Raw genomic sequence first — 17,554 nt, 5'->3', positions numbered from 1 at the left:
ACACACACACACACACACACACACACACACACACACACACACACACACACACACACACACACACACACACACACACGTCTATAGGCAGCAGGCCAGGCATATAAACTGTAAAAAAGCATGGACCTTCCATAAGGAAGGGACTGCAGTCAGCACTGCACTAATAAATCCATTATTGCAGCAGTAGGTTGTAGAGTGAGTGAGTGAGTGAGTCTGTCTGAGTGTGTGTGTGTGTGTGTGTGTGTGTGTGTGTGTGTGTGTGTGTGTGTGTGTGTGTGTGTGTGTGTGTGTGTGTGAGTATTTATATACACATACAGACACACCGTTGCAGTATACTTTTCATCTGTTTTAGACTCAGCTAGTGGCCTACTGTACTATAAACTTAAGATTTGAATTCATGATCTTCAGATCTACCGGTACTCAGAAAAGTTTAGCTGTACAAAGGTTGACCTGGATAAGTACTCATTCTTTGAATATCTTGTTACTGTGCTTAAAGCTGAACCAGCTGTACTCACAGTGGTATTATTATGATATTCAGGCCTCCGAGGCACATTTCAATATTTCGCCCAGAATTATCTGTGCTAACTGCTCTCATTATTATCAAACATGAAAGAATAATTTTGAACAGAGATTTCAACATTCACATTCACAGTGGTGCCACTGCCGACTCTAAGGCTATGGAATTCATTAAACTACTTGAAAGCATAGAATTGATAAATATTATAACTGAAGCCACTCATCAGCATGGCAATATCCTTGATTTGGGTTCAAAATCTTCAAATGGTCAACGACTCCAATGTTTCAATGTTATGCTGTTTGAGTGGTTTTAGCCATGTTTTGTCTGTATCTACTACAAACAAAAAGGTTACATGGTTCAGAAAGTGCATTTGCTGAACTTGTACGTTCTTTTGATCTATGTAATCTGAGCTGCTCAAAATAGTTGTCTCCATCACTCAAGGTTAAAAAGAAGTAGTCAGGCGCTCCGCTCCGCTGCGGTGTTTAGGTCTATGGTTGAGAGTGTGGTCTGGGCATTGCAGACTCCCGCTGTGCCCGTGTCATAGCTTAGGAGGCAGCTAATATGACTAGGTCGCTACTACGCGATTGGCCGGAGGCGTTTAGGTGGCTCCCATTCGGTTAGGCGGCATGGGGTCGACTCCCATTGATGACTAGGTCGCTTACATTTCATGAGCTTTCATTGGTCAGGTTTCACCTGACAAAAAACATTGCCATGAAGCTTAAATGAGAATGACTGGTATGGAGATCCGCCATTGCACACGCGCAAACACACGCACACACACACGCACACACGCACACACACCACAATCACATCTCTGGACAGCTAGAGGAAACAAAGTCTTGTTATGTAACCTTCCCAACCTCACTGTGCGTGCGCGCGTGCGTGTGCAGCAAATCTAATCTAAGTTTAATCAAATACTCTCTTTAATAAGAGAGAAACATAAATACAATAATGAGAGATAATGAGATATCGACAAATAGAACAAAGACCGTAGACAGAGATGGATGCAGAACATAGAGCGAAAGTAAAACCAGAGCACTGCATATACACTATGAAGAGGCCTTACTTCTTACTTTAGCATAGGAAAGTTTCCCCTACCCTTTGTGACTCAGCGACCCACTATTTTATTGTCATGGCTGACAGACATAATGAGTATGACTTAATTAGTACTGCATTTATTAATGACAGGAGGTAAGCGAGAACAAACACCCGGGAACCACAGTGTAATTGAAATAAATAAATAAATAAAATGTGGAAGATGCAGACAGTAGGAGGAGACATGAGGGAGGAAAGACTCACTGGGTGTTTGGATGAGACTCTACCAGTCACTGCACTGGTCTGGTACCATGTGGGGGAGATGTAGTTCTGATGGAGAGAGCGAGACAGAGAGACACAAAGGACAAAATCAGATAAGTGGGAGACGCAAATGTTCAACCTAAACCCACAGGCTGAGAGGAAAAGGAAATATAGATTTTTAAGAACAATTCTACAAACAGCCAGGATGAATGATTCATATTGTTTTTGTACATTTTCATCTATTTCTGTTCAACAGAGAAATCCTCATCAAATCTGAAAGCAGCAAGTTTCCCTTCCCCATTGTTTGGTATAATAAGTGCATGTACAATATATGTTGTATGTCCACATACACAGACAGGGTATGTAATAAACTGGTATCCTAGTTACTACTCTGTAGCACTTCATTGTTTACACACTATTTACTTGACCATTTGCCCTATCGTTTTGTGAGTGGCGTTTAGGTCATTTACTCTGATGTTGCCCTACAGCCATCTGCTACATGCCTGAATTGAAATTGTACACAGGGCAGTTCTTTGTCGAAGGTCATTGTCTCAAACTAAGTAACACTAACACCATCTGCAAAGGTTCATTTAAATAGATTATTAGTCGCACATTTCAATACAATGTTTCCTCTCTACCCTGGCTAAAGGATAGCGTGGTGGATCATCTTCAGAAAAGCCTAACAGCTAATCTTGACAGTCAGAGAAGCTCATTAGTGGAGTTCAATGCAGAGGCATAAACAGCTCCAGCTCCCTACAGATTCCACTGCTCACACATCTCACCACAAAACTCATCTGCATGTTTACACTGGCAGCTGTTTCTTACACTGGGGGCACTGAGCAAAACCCGGAGAGGGAACAGCTCAGTGGAAATCTTCTCTATACACTCTGTCCTGGTGATGCAAGTACCCCCCCTTTTTGCCGTGATCTGTCCCACTCTCTGCTTTCCTAGTGAAAGAAAAAAGGAGTGGACTCTGCATTCTCCTGTAACCACCTAGTATCCCTATTCGGGGGTGAACACATTCAGTGTAAATAGCAGATGTGCAACCTTACAGCAGCAAGTCGCAACGCAACACGTTAACTTGTATATTGGCTATTTTCGGCAAACATATTTGGTGTAGAGGGGAGAGAGGAGGGAGGCTAGTGTAGCCCCCTGGGGGACAGGACTACGGTCAATGAAATATGATTTAAGTGGTTAAGAAAAAGAGAAATGCTTGGGGCAAATTGGTGCTGCCTGGTGGGAGAGCAGTGTAATAACACTCTCCTGTGTTGGGGTCAGTCTGGCTTCCGGCACTTCTCTGCATAGCATGGTTGTCTATGTAAGTGACAGAGACACATCCTGACCTCTTTTTTCTAATTTGTATTTCCATGTCTCAGCTTGGCAGTCAACATAAAGTTTCACTCACTGTCCATTATAATTTCCCCATGGGTGGGAAGCCAGGAAATGTATAATAAAACACGGCAATATATTCCACACGTCGAAAAGGACATTTTGTCCATTCATTTTGGCACTGTTGAGAGATGTGAAGGAGTTGTTTATTTTTTGTTGCACTTGTGAGTTAGGACAATATATTCCACACGTCGAAAAGGACATTTTGTCCATTCATTTTGGCACTGTTCTCTCAACAGTGCCAAAATGAATGGACAAAATGTCCTTTTCGACGTGTGTGAAGGAGTTGTTTATTTTCTGTTGCAGTTGTGAGTTAGTCATAGTGATAATAAGATATGTACTGTAGTACTGTACATTAAGCTACTGGTGTATAGTTATTTCCAGCAAAGGTAACATAAACATAGCCATATACAGTCTTCAGTTGATTTATCAGGTTAATGAAGAGCTGCATCAACGTACCAGTATCAGAATAGAACTGTAATTCAGAGATAGAAAATCAATGAATATTTCAGATCCTAGATGAGAGCCTGAGCAGCAGCAGTGCAGAGGCTTACAGCAGGTCCCCCATAGCTGAGGCTCAGGTAAGATCACAGGGATCAATGTGATCATGTTACACATTACAAAATTCAGATTAGACCACCTAATCAGTGGCTGATTATGTACAGTATATGATCATAATCTACCACCTCTAATGTCTAGTTAAGATAAATATACTCCATCTTAAGTGATTAAGGTTAGTTGAGTTCTTGGTTTTTTCACATGCTCATCAAGTCCCAAGCAGCCGCGTACAGTCAGCAGGTCCCCCATAGTCGAGGCTCGGGTAAGATCAGGGAGATCAGTCAGAGATTAGACCTAATAATCAGCATGTAGAATATTAACATTGTGGGGTTGACACCCACTGATTTTTGAGTGGTGTAAACCACTCCTACAACTGGCTTTTGTGTGCAGAAAAAAATGAGCATGGTTGCTATGTTCAAAATAATTTCTGACGTAATTAAATCACACCGGGTGAACTGGATGACCGTAGCAACCATGGTCATTTTTTCTGCACAAAAAAAGCCAGTTGTGAAATCACATCCGGGTGTGATTTCATTACGTCAGATCAGAGCTGATCAGGCTATATAATACCTTACCTTATATAATACCTCACATCGGACGTCAGACATTACGTCAGACCACAGCTGATCATGCTATATAAAACCTTACACCACTCAGTTCACACGGGTGTGATTTTTAAATCTATACTGTGCTTCTCCCAAAACCTCTGCCAACTCCAAGGAGAAAAGCTGAATCAGCCATTTCTCAAAGTGAGCTAGGAGAAGCAATATTGCTGCACAAGTTCGTTATTAGGGACTACAACTTGGAAAAACTGTAGAAACTTTATGGTCTCATGATCTTCCCATAACTCTGTATTTCGTGCCCTCACCTTGCTCATCATGCAGGACAGTACGCCATCTACAAACGTGGACTTGATCTTGTGGACCTGAGGAGACAGACAGAAAACATACACAATGACTTTAGGCATCATATGTACAATAACCATAATGATGATTGTGAGAACAGAATCAAAAAGCAATTCATAAAAGTTAACGTTGTTAAAGCGAGCTATGACTTAATCCGTCTTAGTTTTTCTTCAGTCTGTGAATTAATGAGATGAATTAAGAGCCTTTTGACTGACCTGCCTGCCTGTACTCTGGGATAAGCTGGTGTTTAATTTAAAGAGCCAAAGCCTGTGACTGTACTGCCTGTTAAATGGTAAATGGTGCATTTATATAGCGCCTTTATTCAATGCGCTTTACATAGATTGTGCATTACATTCACCCATTCACACACACATTCATACACCGATGCCGGAGGAAACCATGCAAGGTACCAACCAGCACATCGGGAGCAATTAGGGGTTCAGTGTCTTGCTCAAGGACACTTCGACACTAACTCTGGGGGAGCCTGGGTTCGAACTGGCAACCTTGCGGTTGCCATCCAGCCACTCTACCCCTGAGCCACCGCCGCCCCTTCATCCGTCTGAGTTTTAAAATCATGTTTCATCAGTCTGCAAATTAATGAGATGAATTAAGAGCCTTTTGACTGCCCTGCCTGCCTGTACTCTGGGATAAGCTGGTGTATAATTTAAAGAGTCAAAGCCTGTGACTCTGCTGCCTGTTCGCTAGGATGAGCTGGTGTATAAAGGAATGAGTCAACACCTGTGACTGACCTGTCTGTACTCCAGGATAATCTTGGGTAGAGGGTGCAGGTCCTGAAGCTGTAACAACTGCATGCCGAAAAGACACAATACACATTTCTTGCAGTTTGGACTTAAAAACAGTTACAGTATGTACTGCAAATATTACTATGTGTATATAATGTATTCAGAGTACATTTTGTCTTTCGTTTTGCTTCATTGCATGTTAATGTACTGCTGTTTCACCATTGATTGAGAAAACCTGGAAAATTGGAATTGTCTCTGAAATTATATCATCCAGAGCTTCCTTTTACACTTAGCGTGTCATGCATGTCTATTTGTAAATTCAATAATTTCACATAATCAAATCCCGCAAAGGACACAAAGATGTGTGCTCAGAAAACAATATACAGAAGTGAGCACAACTGACAACTGAAAAAACAGCCACTTTCTGTGAGCATCAGTGTGTGTGTGTGTGTGTGTGTGTGTGTGTGTGTGTGTGTGTGTGTGTGTGTGTGTGTGTGCGCGTGTGTGTGTGAGTGAGCATAATGTCTACGCAGATGCATAACATTTTAGATAAAGCACATTCATTTACATAAGCACATAAACGTGAAACAAAGCTGACATTCGTCTGTGCACAGTGTGTGTGTGTGCGTGTGTGTGTGTGTTCTCCTCACAGTGGCCTCGGATGTAGACTGCTGCTGTTTGTTGACAGTCTTGGGGAGTTTCTTGTTCTCGCAGCGTTCATGGAGACGCAGTTTCTCGAACAGGACCTTTTAAATAACACGCACACAAAAGTACATTTTTGAGGCATTTGTACTTTATTTTTTGTACTGCAATTTTTCAAATACTTTAACTTGTACTCCACTACATCTCGGAGGCAAATATTGTACTTTTACTCCACAACATTTATTTGAAAACTTGAGTTACTAGTTATAATTATTAGTACAAAACAAAACATTAGCCACTTCAGCCCTATACATTTCAGCCATTTGAAAATAGCCGATCTACAAGCTCACAATGCGTTGTGATGGACCCATTGTGAGCTTGTAGATCGGCTATTTTCAAAAGATTGACTTTTGGTACTTTAAGTACATTTTGATACCGATACTTTTATACTTTTACTCAAGTACATTTTTAATTCTGGACTTTTACTTGTAATGGAATATTTCTAAATTACAGTATTGATACTTTTACTTAAGTAAATTGAGTACTTTCCACCACTGATGATACAACCCCATGAGACATTCCTTAAATGTCTTGAAACATTTAAAAAAGACATGGTACTGTATTACACAGTGCTTGCCCTTCTCCCACATGAAAATTCCAGCCTTTTACAGAATTTACTTTCGTTAATTAAGACCTCTACTTTTTGTAGTTTTCTAAGATAAGTGTGTGTGGACAGGTTTTAACTGTAGCATCCTCACATTAAAGCTTTTTATTTTTATTTTTTAAGTATTAAGTGCCTCCCTGCTGAAATATTTGAGTGCCTGGGACATGTTTTCACGTGTGTATTTTTGTTGGAATTTTGACCGTCTGACCACCGGCAGTGATCTCAAAATACTGATAGTGAGACTGTATTGAATGTATTTCGCAATGCAGACGACTGAAGACTGACCCCATGCTGGCGATGTCTTTGGCTCATATGTTGCATAACACATTAGTGTTTGACTTGTGGTCAGGAGTGATCCAGGTTTTATATTTTGGGTGTTCGATCCATGAACTCGAAAACAAACCATGACCTATTTTCGTAGAAACAATCGAACCACTATGGAATAATTATACCGTGAAGCCTCTTGATTTAGAAATGTTCCCCAGATTGAAAGTTGATATCCAGGCAGTTATGAACACTATAACAAGGTACACATGTTTCTTTTCTTTTCAATTATTCTTCTATCTTTTTTCTTTTGCTTGTGGAGTAAGCTGGCCCCTCCTATGCACAGCTTTGTGTGTGTCTGTAGCACAGAATGTGATGATTTGATTGGCTGATGTATGATGATAAGAGCACGCCTCACTTCAGACGAGTGTGATGTTTGAGGGGCGCTAGCCACATTAAATGCCATTGATAATGAATGGCCAATTGTGAGTGTTTGTGTAAAGACAAACATTTAAAGCTGGACATAGGATGTGATTGGCCGGAATGAGATGTATGATGATAAGAGCCCCCCTCACTTCACACGGGTGTGATTTGTTTTTATGACTTTCTTCTCATTGGCTGTTCATTAAGCCAATGGCGAGTCCGCAATGCCTTCCCATACTCTGAACGATGTTTTTCATGTGTGAGGCTTACCATTCCCCTGCTGGGCTAGTTTATTAACAGTTTTGTTTATTCCATACTTTTCCACGCACGCGCACACGCACGCACACACACACACACACACACACACACACACACACACACACACACACACACACACACACACACACACACACACACACACACACACACACACACACACACACACACACACACACACACACACACACACACACACACACACACACACACACACACACACACACACACACACACACACACCGTGCGTAGCTGGGTGCTGCTGGTCACCAGGAAGATTTGTCCTGCAGCCTTATGGGCGTCCTGCTCCAACTGTTTTATCTTAGTCTGAGAGAGACAGAGGGAGAAAGAATGGGAATTAAATAATGACATATATAGGGAGAGAGAATGAGTGAGAAAGGACAGAGGGAGAATAGAAGAGAATGAGACAATTGGATAATGAGTGAGAAAGGATGAGATGGAGTGAGATAATGAGAGAGAATGAGTGTGAAATGATGAGGAATGGATAATAAGAGAGAGCAAGAGAAAAGGAGAGAATGAGCATTAGCGAGAGAAAATGAAAGCCACATAGAATGAGGGGGAGAGAGAATGAGGGCTCCATGGCATGGTCATGATAAGGGCTGATGACAGACATTAAATAGTCTGATAACATCCGAAGCCGAGAGCACAACAAAGATAAGACAGAAGCAAAGAGAATGTGGAGGGCTTGTCTGAGGACGACCTAGAGAGCAAAATGCTACGACTATTAGGCCAATTAGAGAAAAAAGAGCGGGAAAAGAATCTACCGTAACCAGATAGCTACTACTAGTATGTGGAAAGTCATTTGATAATAAGTTTAAATAATAGTTCTCAATCAAATAAAACAAAACAAAACAACATTCAAATCTACGACACACGTGTGTGCGCTGGCACGCACGCACGCCCAAGGGATAAGTTGTGAAAAAGTTGCAAAGCTAATCATCTTAGAGCAAACAAAAAAAATAGATGGGAGTAGGGAGGGATCGTAGTGGTGAGGATGACATGATGTAGGTAAGCCAGGGCTAGACAGTGATAGGGAAAGACATTAGGCCAACAAATGCCAGTCTGAGGTGTGAAACGAAATGGGAAGGCAGAAGCTGACAGAATGATTGACAGAGGGAGAGAAAGACACAGGGTGGGAGGGAACGAGGGAGGGTGTAGCATCTCTCAGTGGAGTGAGACAGCTCCAAATGGAGACGGAGGTGAGAGAGACAGATGGAGATACACGGCAAGAGAGAGAAAGACAGCAAAAGAAAGAGCAGCCAGATAAGTGCCTAAGTTCCACATTATGTGCCTGTCCCGCCCTGTGCAGACTCCAGACGGCCTCATCAATACTTGATGGTGCCCCTCAGTGGAGTGGAGTTGGACAGACGAGCGTGCACGCGAGCGCGCACGCACAGTCGCACACACACACACACACACGCACGCACGCACACACACACGCACGCACCGCAGCAGGGATGTCAATGACACGATTACGGTATATTTGAAAGAACGTGTATGAGTTCATATCCCTGTGTGAACCCACTTTTCATAGTATGAGTCATTTTCTGTAAAGGAAACTGCTGAGAGACAAAGCGTGGGGTTGAAGTTAACAACATGAATTGCAATAAAAGATGAGAGAGCGTGCGTGTGTGCATGTGTGACTGACAGCCAGAAGGAGTCCTCCGCTTGATGTTTGGAGGGCTCCACTTGACAGCTGAGCAAGAAAACCTAATCAAATATGACACAGTGCGTGTGTGTGTGTGTGTGTGTGTGTGTGTGTGTGTGTGTGTGTGTGTGTGTGTCTGTCTGTCTGTCTGGAGTGTGGCAGACAATGATGTTCTTTCCGGCAGCAGCTTCTCTTAAAGGAAACATCCTATTTATAGGAGTGCTGCGACATGGGACACTCTCTTCGACAAATAAAACCCCTGCTGCTGAAGTACAGTGTGTGTGTGTGTGTGTGTGTGTGTGTGTGTGTGTGTGTGTGTGTGTGTGTTGAACTTGCAATATGCATATGACTAGGTCCACCACCTGTGTATGCTGACCACCTAAAAAGCTCCTTCTGTCTCGCTCACTCAGTTCCAGCAATATAAGGACAGGTCCCGGGAGGGGGGCCATGCACATGATCACTAAATCCACCTCTCCATCACTTCTCCTTCTCTCGAGGTCCCCTTCAGTTTGTTCCCCTATTTGTTAAGATGGTGATGTACTGCAGTGACTGTCATGCACTGAACTAAAAGCAGCATGAAACTCTAGGGTCTAGGCCAATTTTGTAGTTTGGTTTTCCTGTACAGCATTCAAAATTACAGGAGGGTAAAAACGGTTAGTACACGTGATGTAAATGCAAGTAAAGCAAATAATAATGGGTGTGCCATGTGCAAGCACTGACAGTAGTAGGTATAACCAGAGATCTACAGCAGGGGTTCTCAACCCGTAGGTCGCGACCCCTCAGGGGGTCGCCAAATTATTTTGGGGGGTTCCCAAAATATTTTCCGAAAAAAAAAAAGATTTAAAAAAAAAAAATATTTTCACGATTTTTCAAAAATAGCAGACCTACAAGTTCTACAAGCTCATAGCGCGCCACCGAGTGGCGCGCTATGAGCTTGTAGATCTGCTATTTTTGAATAGCTAAATTATAACAATGCTTAAAACACCAAAAGGGGTTCCCGCCCAAAATGGTTTAAGGTTATTGTAGCAGTCAATTTATATTGGGGGTCGGGAGGGGGCGGGGCGGGGGTCCCGAGACATTGCCAAAGCATTTCCGGGGGTCCCCGGCCAAAAACGTTGAGAACCCCTGATCTACAGTATAGGCCTGTGTACACCGTTTCTGGAAGAGCGGATCTTCCATCATCGGGACGGTGTTATCCAAACTAGTGTCGTGGGGCTGACTCAACTGTCACAGTCCCTGGCATATAGAAGCTCTCTTCAGCCGATAATCCTTTAAACGCCACTTTTTCAAATTAAACCATAAAGCACAAAAGTCCTTAAGACTGTGGATCACGTTTGACTGAGGGCTGACAGTGGAGAGAGACAAAGATGTTGGAGACTTGGCTAGGTTTCGCACTCCCAGGTGCATGTGAAAATCGTCCCACATCCCATTGTCCAACCAACCGGCAGTCTAATGTACTTCTGCTAAAGTGGACTCTACCACTCATTTATAGGATCCAATCATAATTTAGAGTCTAATTTCTGCTGTATATCAGTTTGTAGGGTACAAACACAGTAAATTTAAGTCAGTGTACAAATGGACCAAATGAACAGGTCCGTTTGGTTCCATTTGTGCAATCTCAGATTTACATTGACACTCAGGATTGTACAATGTAAAAAAGGTTAAGTGGTTGATACATTTTCAAACCCAGCAGTGAGTGGGACCAGTGTTGCTTGATGTGTGATCTTACTCCCAGCATGTCTGAAGTCCTCTTCAGGGCATCTTTGTCCACATGGATCCTGTTGCTCTCCATAGCTGCAACAACAATACACCACCATCATTCATGTCGCCTAGCTCCCAACAGTATCACATTCTTCCTGTCTCTGTCCTTAACCTGTAAAAGGATACCTTCACATTTCTGAGGATGCTTAAAGTCATACTGTGTAACCTTTTCAATTAGCCCTTTAAAAGTAATTTTTGATATAATCTTTTGCTGCGTTATCTTTCACATTAACCATTTCACATGAATGTGTTTTTTTAACAACTTCTCTAAACAGTACCTATACTCGTGACACTCGCACCAAAATGAAGCAGGCATCAGACATGTACTGGGAATGTATTTATTTAACTATTTTAAAGTCAATACATACAGTCTCTGAAAACAGTTGTTTCATTTTAAAATAACCTCTGCACTATACAGTAGGTCCCTAAAGCATCCATTTTGAGGGTGAACTCACTTCAAACTCTATTCTTGGAATCACCATTAAAATAGACAACAGAGCTATTGGAGGTCACCAAAAAGACTACTAAAATGGACGATACACAGATGGACTAAACACTGAGTTTTAATTTGGGTTATTTATTTTCTACACCATACTTTACACACACACATTATATTGCTCTGAATGACAAAATAAATGCATGAATGACCAAATAAACCACTTAAAACCTATATACTTAGGTGTCTGGAGCCCCCCTATATTAGGCCCCCTCCTCTTTTCCTTCTAAATATCTTTACCAAAAATAGCAGATCTACAAGGTTGTAGACCTGCTATTATCACAGATTTTAGTGGACATGTGCAATTGCTTTATATTCACTACTGGTATTATTAATATACTTTGCTATGCTTAGGTAGATTTTAATCTATTCTGCCATGACCAGGGCCTGGGTAACAAATTCCGTTCTGTACCTGTATGGAATGACAATAAAACTCCTTAAATCAACTTGTGCAGTAGTATAGAACAGAATACTTGGCAACGATTAAACGACACTGTATCACCAGTTAAAAGTGCCAAATGGATTGAACACAAAAAAGCCAAAGCTTGTTTCCATTGTGGTTCATTATAAAACATACAACACCCAGCAGACTATACAAACAACCAAAAAAACAACAACACAATAATGAATAATTTGTCCTCACATGCCAGAACAGGGATCATCCTCAGCTCCATGTTGGAGTAGAGCCACCACAGCCCCTGGTCCTGCACGCACACACACAGTTACACATATCACACAGTATGCTGGACATATTTGTGTACGTGTTGCATGTGTGTGTTTGTGTATTAACCTGTAGTTTAGTGCACAGCTCCGCATTCAACAAGTACAGCTGACAGAGTTTTGAAATGACCCGAGACACCTGATGGAGGAGAGAAAGACCGAAAGAGCGAGAGAGAGAAAGACAAAGATAGACAGACAGAGAGAGATACAGTACTGATTGCATTTCATTGCATCGTTTTCTCAACTTTTATATCTCCATTGCCTTACCTGTTTTCCTTTCCAATTATAATAAATGGCAATATTGTTTGTACAACATTCATGCCAATAAAATGTTTGTATGAGTGTGTGCACGTGTGCATGCGTGTTAATGAACCTTCGCAGTGTCCAGAGCAGGTGGTCTGGGCAGTTTCCTACAATGCTTGCTAAGCAGGTCTTGGTAGCAGGAGGCTTGGTCTGAAGGGTCCAGCAGCCAGCCTGACACCTGCGGGTCCTGGAGACGACAGCCTGCCACTGGACAGAGACACAACGACCACAAACTCTGCTCAACCAATTGCTCCTGTTTTAGCAGGCAACCCTCAGCAGAGGGTTGATATAATACGCCTCATCCTGGGCTTCAATCTGACTCAGTACCTGTAATGGTGTGTGACATATACCCTCTCTCTCATTTAAATAAATAAATGACAATATCCAACAACACAAGAGAGAGGGCTCTCTCTTCCACGCTGCTGTGCCATTCATGTGTATTGCACAGCACACTCTAGTGGACACAATTTAATTAGCAGCTAGCTGACATTCACAGAGAAAATACTCATTAAACAGTTTTGCGGCTCAATGAACTAATATAATGAGAAGATGAAGGCAATCATGGTTTACATTTTTAAATTATTATTATTGTTTGATTCCCTTAATGTTTTTATTTGTATTGTTGTCATGTTATTCTGTAATATAAAGCCATTTCTAAATTTGTTTTGATAAGTTTACTTGATAAAAAAAGGTTATTAATATTATTGTGTTAGGAGCTCCATAATTAGTTATTTAGATTTGTGACATGTAGGCCTGCAATGCTTTGGGCTTATTATTTGTTAATAAGGTCTGTACTGTCATCCTTCTGACATTTACTAGATTGCACCAAAACAGACCAAAGCCACAATTACACTATGGAGTCCTTTAGAAGGCTAAAACCAAACTTGCAGATAGATCAACAACAACACTGACAATTGTGGTCTAATTAGTATTTGTGAACCTGACAAACTCTATCATGCAAACGACGAAGGTTTTGTACAGGTCACAGCAGCTATACACAATCACAGGATGCCCAATTATTTAGACGTCAGAAGAGGCTGCACAATTAATTAAAAAAAGATCGAGATCTAAATTCAGACACCTATGCAATCTCATTTCTACATTTGAGCAAGAATCTTGCAGCACTAGTTGGCTGTCCAATTCATTTTAGTTACTCTTATGTTTTTGCTACAAGAGAGAGGTTTAAGTCGAGCACTTTGATGTTGTCTGTTTAAAGCCACATTTTGAATGTAGACTGTTCAGCAACTACAGACTAAAGACATATTTTCATGGAACAAATGATAAACGTGTGAGAATCGTGAGAAAAAAAGATTCAAATTTGAGCAAGAATCGTGCAGCACTAGTAGTGCAGTTCATTTGGGGTTTGGACGTTGTTGAAGGAGCCTTGCCTCGTTTCCAGTCGAGGTGTCCTCTGTAGTGCTGAAGAACGGTACGCAGCAAGTCCTTGGCTTTATAACACACCACCATCTGACAGCTCGATAACACCTGCAGCAGCACATCTCTAAAGACACAAACATACATACATACATGTAACATCCTGTGTTCATTTAAATAAACATTGGCTATTTTCACTGAAGAGATCTGGATTGGAGGGGACAAAAATGTAGTCAACATACCTGGAAGTTATGCGGGAAAGCCTACTGAGCCACTCACTTTGCGCATAACCTCTATACAGTATGAATGTATGTAAGCATGTGATCCTGTGTAATATCTGCCTGTGCATACCTATTTTTTTACTGGTTAAATAAAGGGTTATAGATACACACACCTGGTAAAGTGCTCTAGGCTGTGATGTGCATTCTGTTGGGCCCATACAGGTGTGTGTTCCAGCTTTAAGTAGAACAGGCTGTCGTTTGGTCCCAACGAATGCTCTGGTCCCCTGAGGTCCAGATCTGTCTTCATCAGAAGCAGGATGCCCGACACTGAAGGCATCAGCTTCTGCGCACACGCACACACAGGCACACAGTCGCACACACACAAATTAAAGTGCTTTGTTTGCCACTACCTTTTATATATATATATATATATATATATATATAATTTCTTCTGCACTTTTTATTTTATAGTGTGTTTCTTTTGCACTCTCTTATTGGTACGTTACGTGTCTTAAAGTCTCAATGCTTAATGTTTTACACTATGGTATGTAAAGCACCATGAATTAAATGTGCAACAGAAATACTGTAGCCTCGTCTGCCTTGCACTGAATCCAGAGCAGTGGGCACTGGCAGCTACCTAATTGTGCACCAAGCCCAAGGGGGCAGTTAGTCAGTGGTCAGTGGCTCAGTGGTCTTGGATGTGATGGAGCAGCTGGGCTCACACTGGGTACCTTCTGATTTGGGAATCAGAAGGTTCCCAGTGTGAGCCCAGCTGCTCCTCCCAGGCTGATCTCTCTGACCCACTGCTGCAGTAATTGTCTGTGACCTGTGGCTTTGTACCTTGTATCAATTTATGGTATGTTTTTAAATGAAGTTGTGGTTTTTTAATATTTTATTGTATAGCACTTTGGTACAACTTTGTTATTTCAATGCGCTAAAGGTGGTATGGTATGGTTACCATTTATCCTTGGTCGCACACAACACTGGAAAATAATCTAGGAATTTAAAAGAATGTTAATTGGAAATATGTGCATATAAGTCTGTTGATGGGTGCTCTACACTCTACAATTCTACAGTACTAATGCTAGGCTCTTCAAAACAATTGTATTCAATAATAACAAAATTGTATTTTTGCATCTTCAGATTGAAGGCCACATTGATCAGGCCCCTGATTTTGTTTTTCCTCTTATGCTCCTCTGTGTGTCATTCTCTGAGCCCAACTTGAGCAACTGTCAGCGTACAGAATTAGTTCCTAAACCTTTTCAGCTGTTACACAAAATATAAATCTGGTACCACTTACACACTAATTAATTAATTGGGAAATTGCCTATCTACATGGATATTTTTATTTATTTTTTAAATATCTGAAATAATTAGATATTTGAAAATCTTGAAAGTCAATATACTGTATATATTTTTTGTTGAGTGTATAAGTACAAGGTAGAACATGCTTCTTGACACGGCACGAAACCATAGGCATAATCATCAGACAAAAATCTTTTGAAATAATAATTGACCTAGAGAACGGGCTCAAGACAACCACAAACTAGCGTTTCCCCGCTCACCTGCTCTGGATCTAACTGAGAGGATCCATCCTGGAAGACCATGGTCAACACTACAGCCCGAGCATGCTTCACTTCCTCCAGAACCTGCATCTGCTCCTCTGCACTCAACTTCCCAACATCCTTCACTCTAGGGTCACAGGTGATGGCAGTGGTCAGACAAGTAGCTTTGGCCTGGTTCTGGGGGTTGACCGTTTTAGCCCCCTCCTGGACTGTTTTTGTGCAAATCTGGGCCTTGTCCACTCTACGTTTAGCCTGTCTCTGCTTTGGCAGTTTGGGTGTTTTGGGAGCACACGTATCACCAGATGCATCTCTAGATGATCCAAGCTCCGTTTCTCCCAGTGCCTCAAGCCTCTTCTCACGCTGTTGGGGTAGGTTGGATGGTTTCAGCCTTGCCTTTCCTACCATTATGTGACTGGAATCACCAGCATCGACTTGTGGACTCGGGGTAAAGGCTGGAATGCAGCTAGGGTGATAAGGGTTGGAGGCAAAAGGTGGCGCTCCCTCCTGTTTCCTTTCTGCCCTGCCTTGAGAGGAACGGGGTGGCTCCCACTTCCCAGGACGCCTGGGGAGGCAGATTTTGGACGGAGGGTCAGCGCTTTGGTGCGATATAACCTCATGCTTCCTCTTGAGAGGAATAGCGGGGATCAGGGGTGACATGACACAGTTTCGGGAGGGTACAGTGCTCACGTCTAAGTCCACCTCCAAGTAGACGTTTTTCCCAGAAGTGGAAGAGTTTTCAGGGATTGGCTCCTTCCTTGATCCCGTACCTCCGGAGCCTCTATTATCAGCCTCCATAATGAAAGTGAGAAGAGAGGATGACGTTAAGTGTATGAGTCATGGACAAACAGAGATGGAGAAAGAGAAAAGAAAATTCAAGAAAGCAATGAAAAAATAAACCCTTCTTTTTTGTGCTTGTGAATGCATTAACTCTGCAGTCAATACCTAGGGTAGGGTAAATCACTTTAGATAAGTGGACGGAGGAGAAGAGAACCTAAGCTCCTCACACTCTCCGGTTGCACGTAATGAGCATGGATGCAAAGGAAAATGCACCCCTTATCATATTACTTCAACTCATTTGTAGGCAATTTGACATGCAAGCAAAATACAGAAAGCGCCAAAAAGGTATTATTCACATAAAAACCTAGATCAGAAATCACTGGAAAAGGAAGGATCAGTTGCGAAAAGGGAAGGTTTTGAGGAAAATGAAGGAGAGAATGTCTATTTAAGGTATGCCACCAGACCTGTCAGTTGCTCTGCTGCCCTATAAAGAAGACTATGATGAATTCGGCCATGAGCGCTGTGTCCCAGACCTTCAGACACACACTCAGACACTGTCTGACACAGCCAGCCTGAAGCTGTGTAACAGTCACATGCACACGCTGTTACGCATGCACACACACACACACATAAAGGCAACCAGAAGCAGATACACGCTCTCAGTGTGAGAGAAAGAGTGAGACTTGAAAAAGAGAAAGAACTAGCAAAGAGGAAGGCAGAAGAAGAGTAGGGGATGTATAGAAGCAAACGGGGCAGGCAGTCACCCCAATATGACCTTCCCAACATCATAACACCTGCTGCATTATTCATAACTCAGTACCACGCCTTCTGTTTATGCAGATAACTTGACTTTGTGTAGCCACTAAGCCAGGATCCATGCACATGTATTGAAAGATGAAGTCAATGCGTGTGCGTGTGTGCCTGGCTGCTGGGAATAGTGAGTAGGTAGCCAAATGATTCAGCTCCCAGAGAGAAGAGAAACTGTAAACAGAAG

The 17,554-nt window shown here is 42.1% G+C and overlaps 1 protein-coding gene across 1 annotated transcript in view; it reads right to left on the bottom strand.

The window, feature by feature from the left end:
- poln (polymerase (DNA directed) nu) overlaps nucleotides 1-17,554 on the bottom strand; it is a 76,676-nt gene that overhangs the window by 53,068 nt on the left and 6,054 nt on the right. Inside the window, exons 6-17 of the mRNA XM_079491288.1 lie at nucleotides 15,784-16,572; nucleotides 14,392-14,561; nucleotides 14,012-14,124; nucleotides 12,694-12,830; nucleotides 12,391-12,459; nucleotides 12,244-12,304; nucleotides 11,073-11,137; nucleotides 7,918-8,001; nucleotides 6,056-6,151; nucleotides 5,412-5,468; nucleotides 4,626-4,682; nucleotides 1,814-1,879 (exon numbers count right to left, since the gene is read on the bottom strand). Of these exons, the coding sequence (XP_079347414.1) occupies nucleotides 1,814-1,879; nucleotides 4,626-4,682; nucleotides 5,412-5,468; nucleotides 6,056-6,151; nucleotides 7,918-8,001; nucleotides 11,073-11,137; nucleotides 12,244-12,304; nucleotides 12,391-12,459; nucleotides 12,694-12,830; nucleotides 14,012-14,124; nucleotides 14,392-14,561; nucleotides 15,784-16,572 (1,764 nt within the window). The remainder of the gene's footprint in view (nucleotides 1-1,813; nucleotides 1,880-4,625; nucleotides 4,683-5,411; nucleotides 5,469-6,055; nucleotides 6,152-7,917; nucleotides 8,002-11,072; nucleotides 11,138-12,243; nucleotides 12,305-12,390; nucleotides 12,460-12,693; nucleotides 12,831-14,011; nucleotides 14,125-14,391; nucleotides 14,562-15,783; nucleotides 16,573-17,554) is intronic.

This window comes from Electrona antarctica (assembly GCF_951216825.1).
Source record: "Electrona antarctica genome assembly, chromosome: 21".
Classification (NCBI taxonomy): Eukaryota; Metazoa; Chordata; class Actinopteri; order Myctophiformes; family Myctophidae; genus Electrona; species Electrona antarctica.
This window is presented reverse-complemented; position numbering and strand designations above follow the sequence as displayed.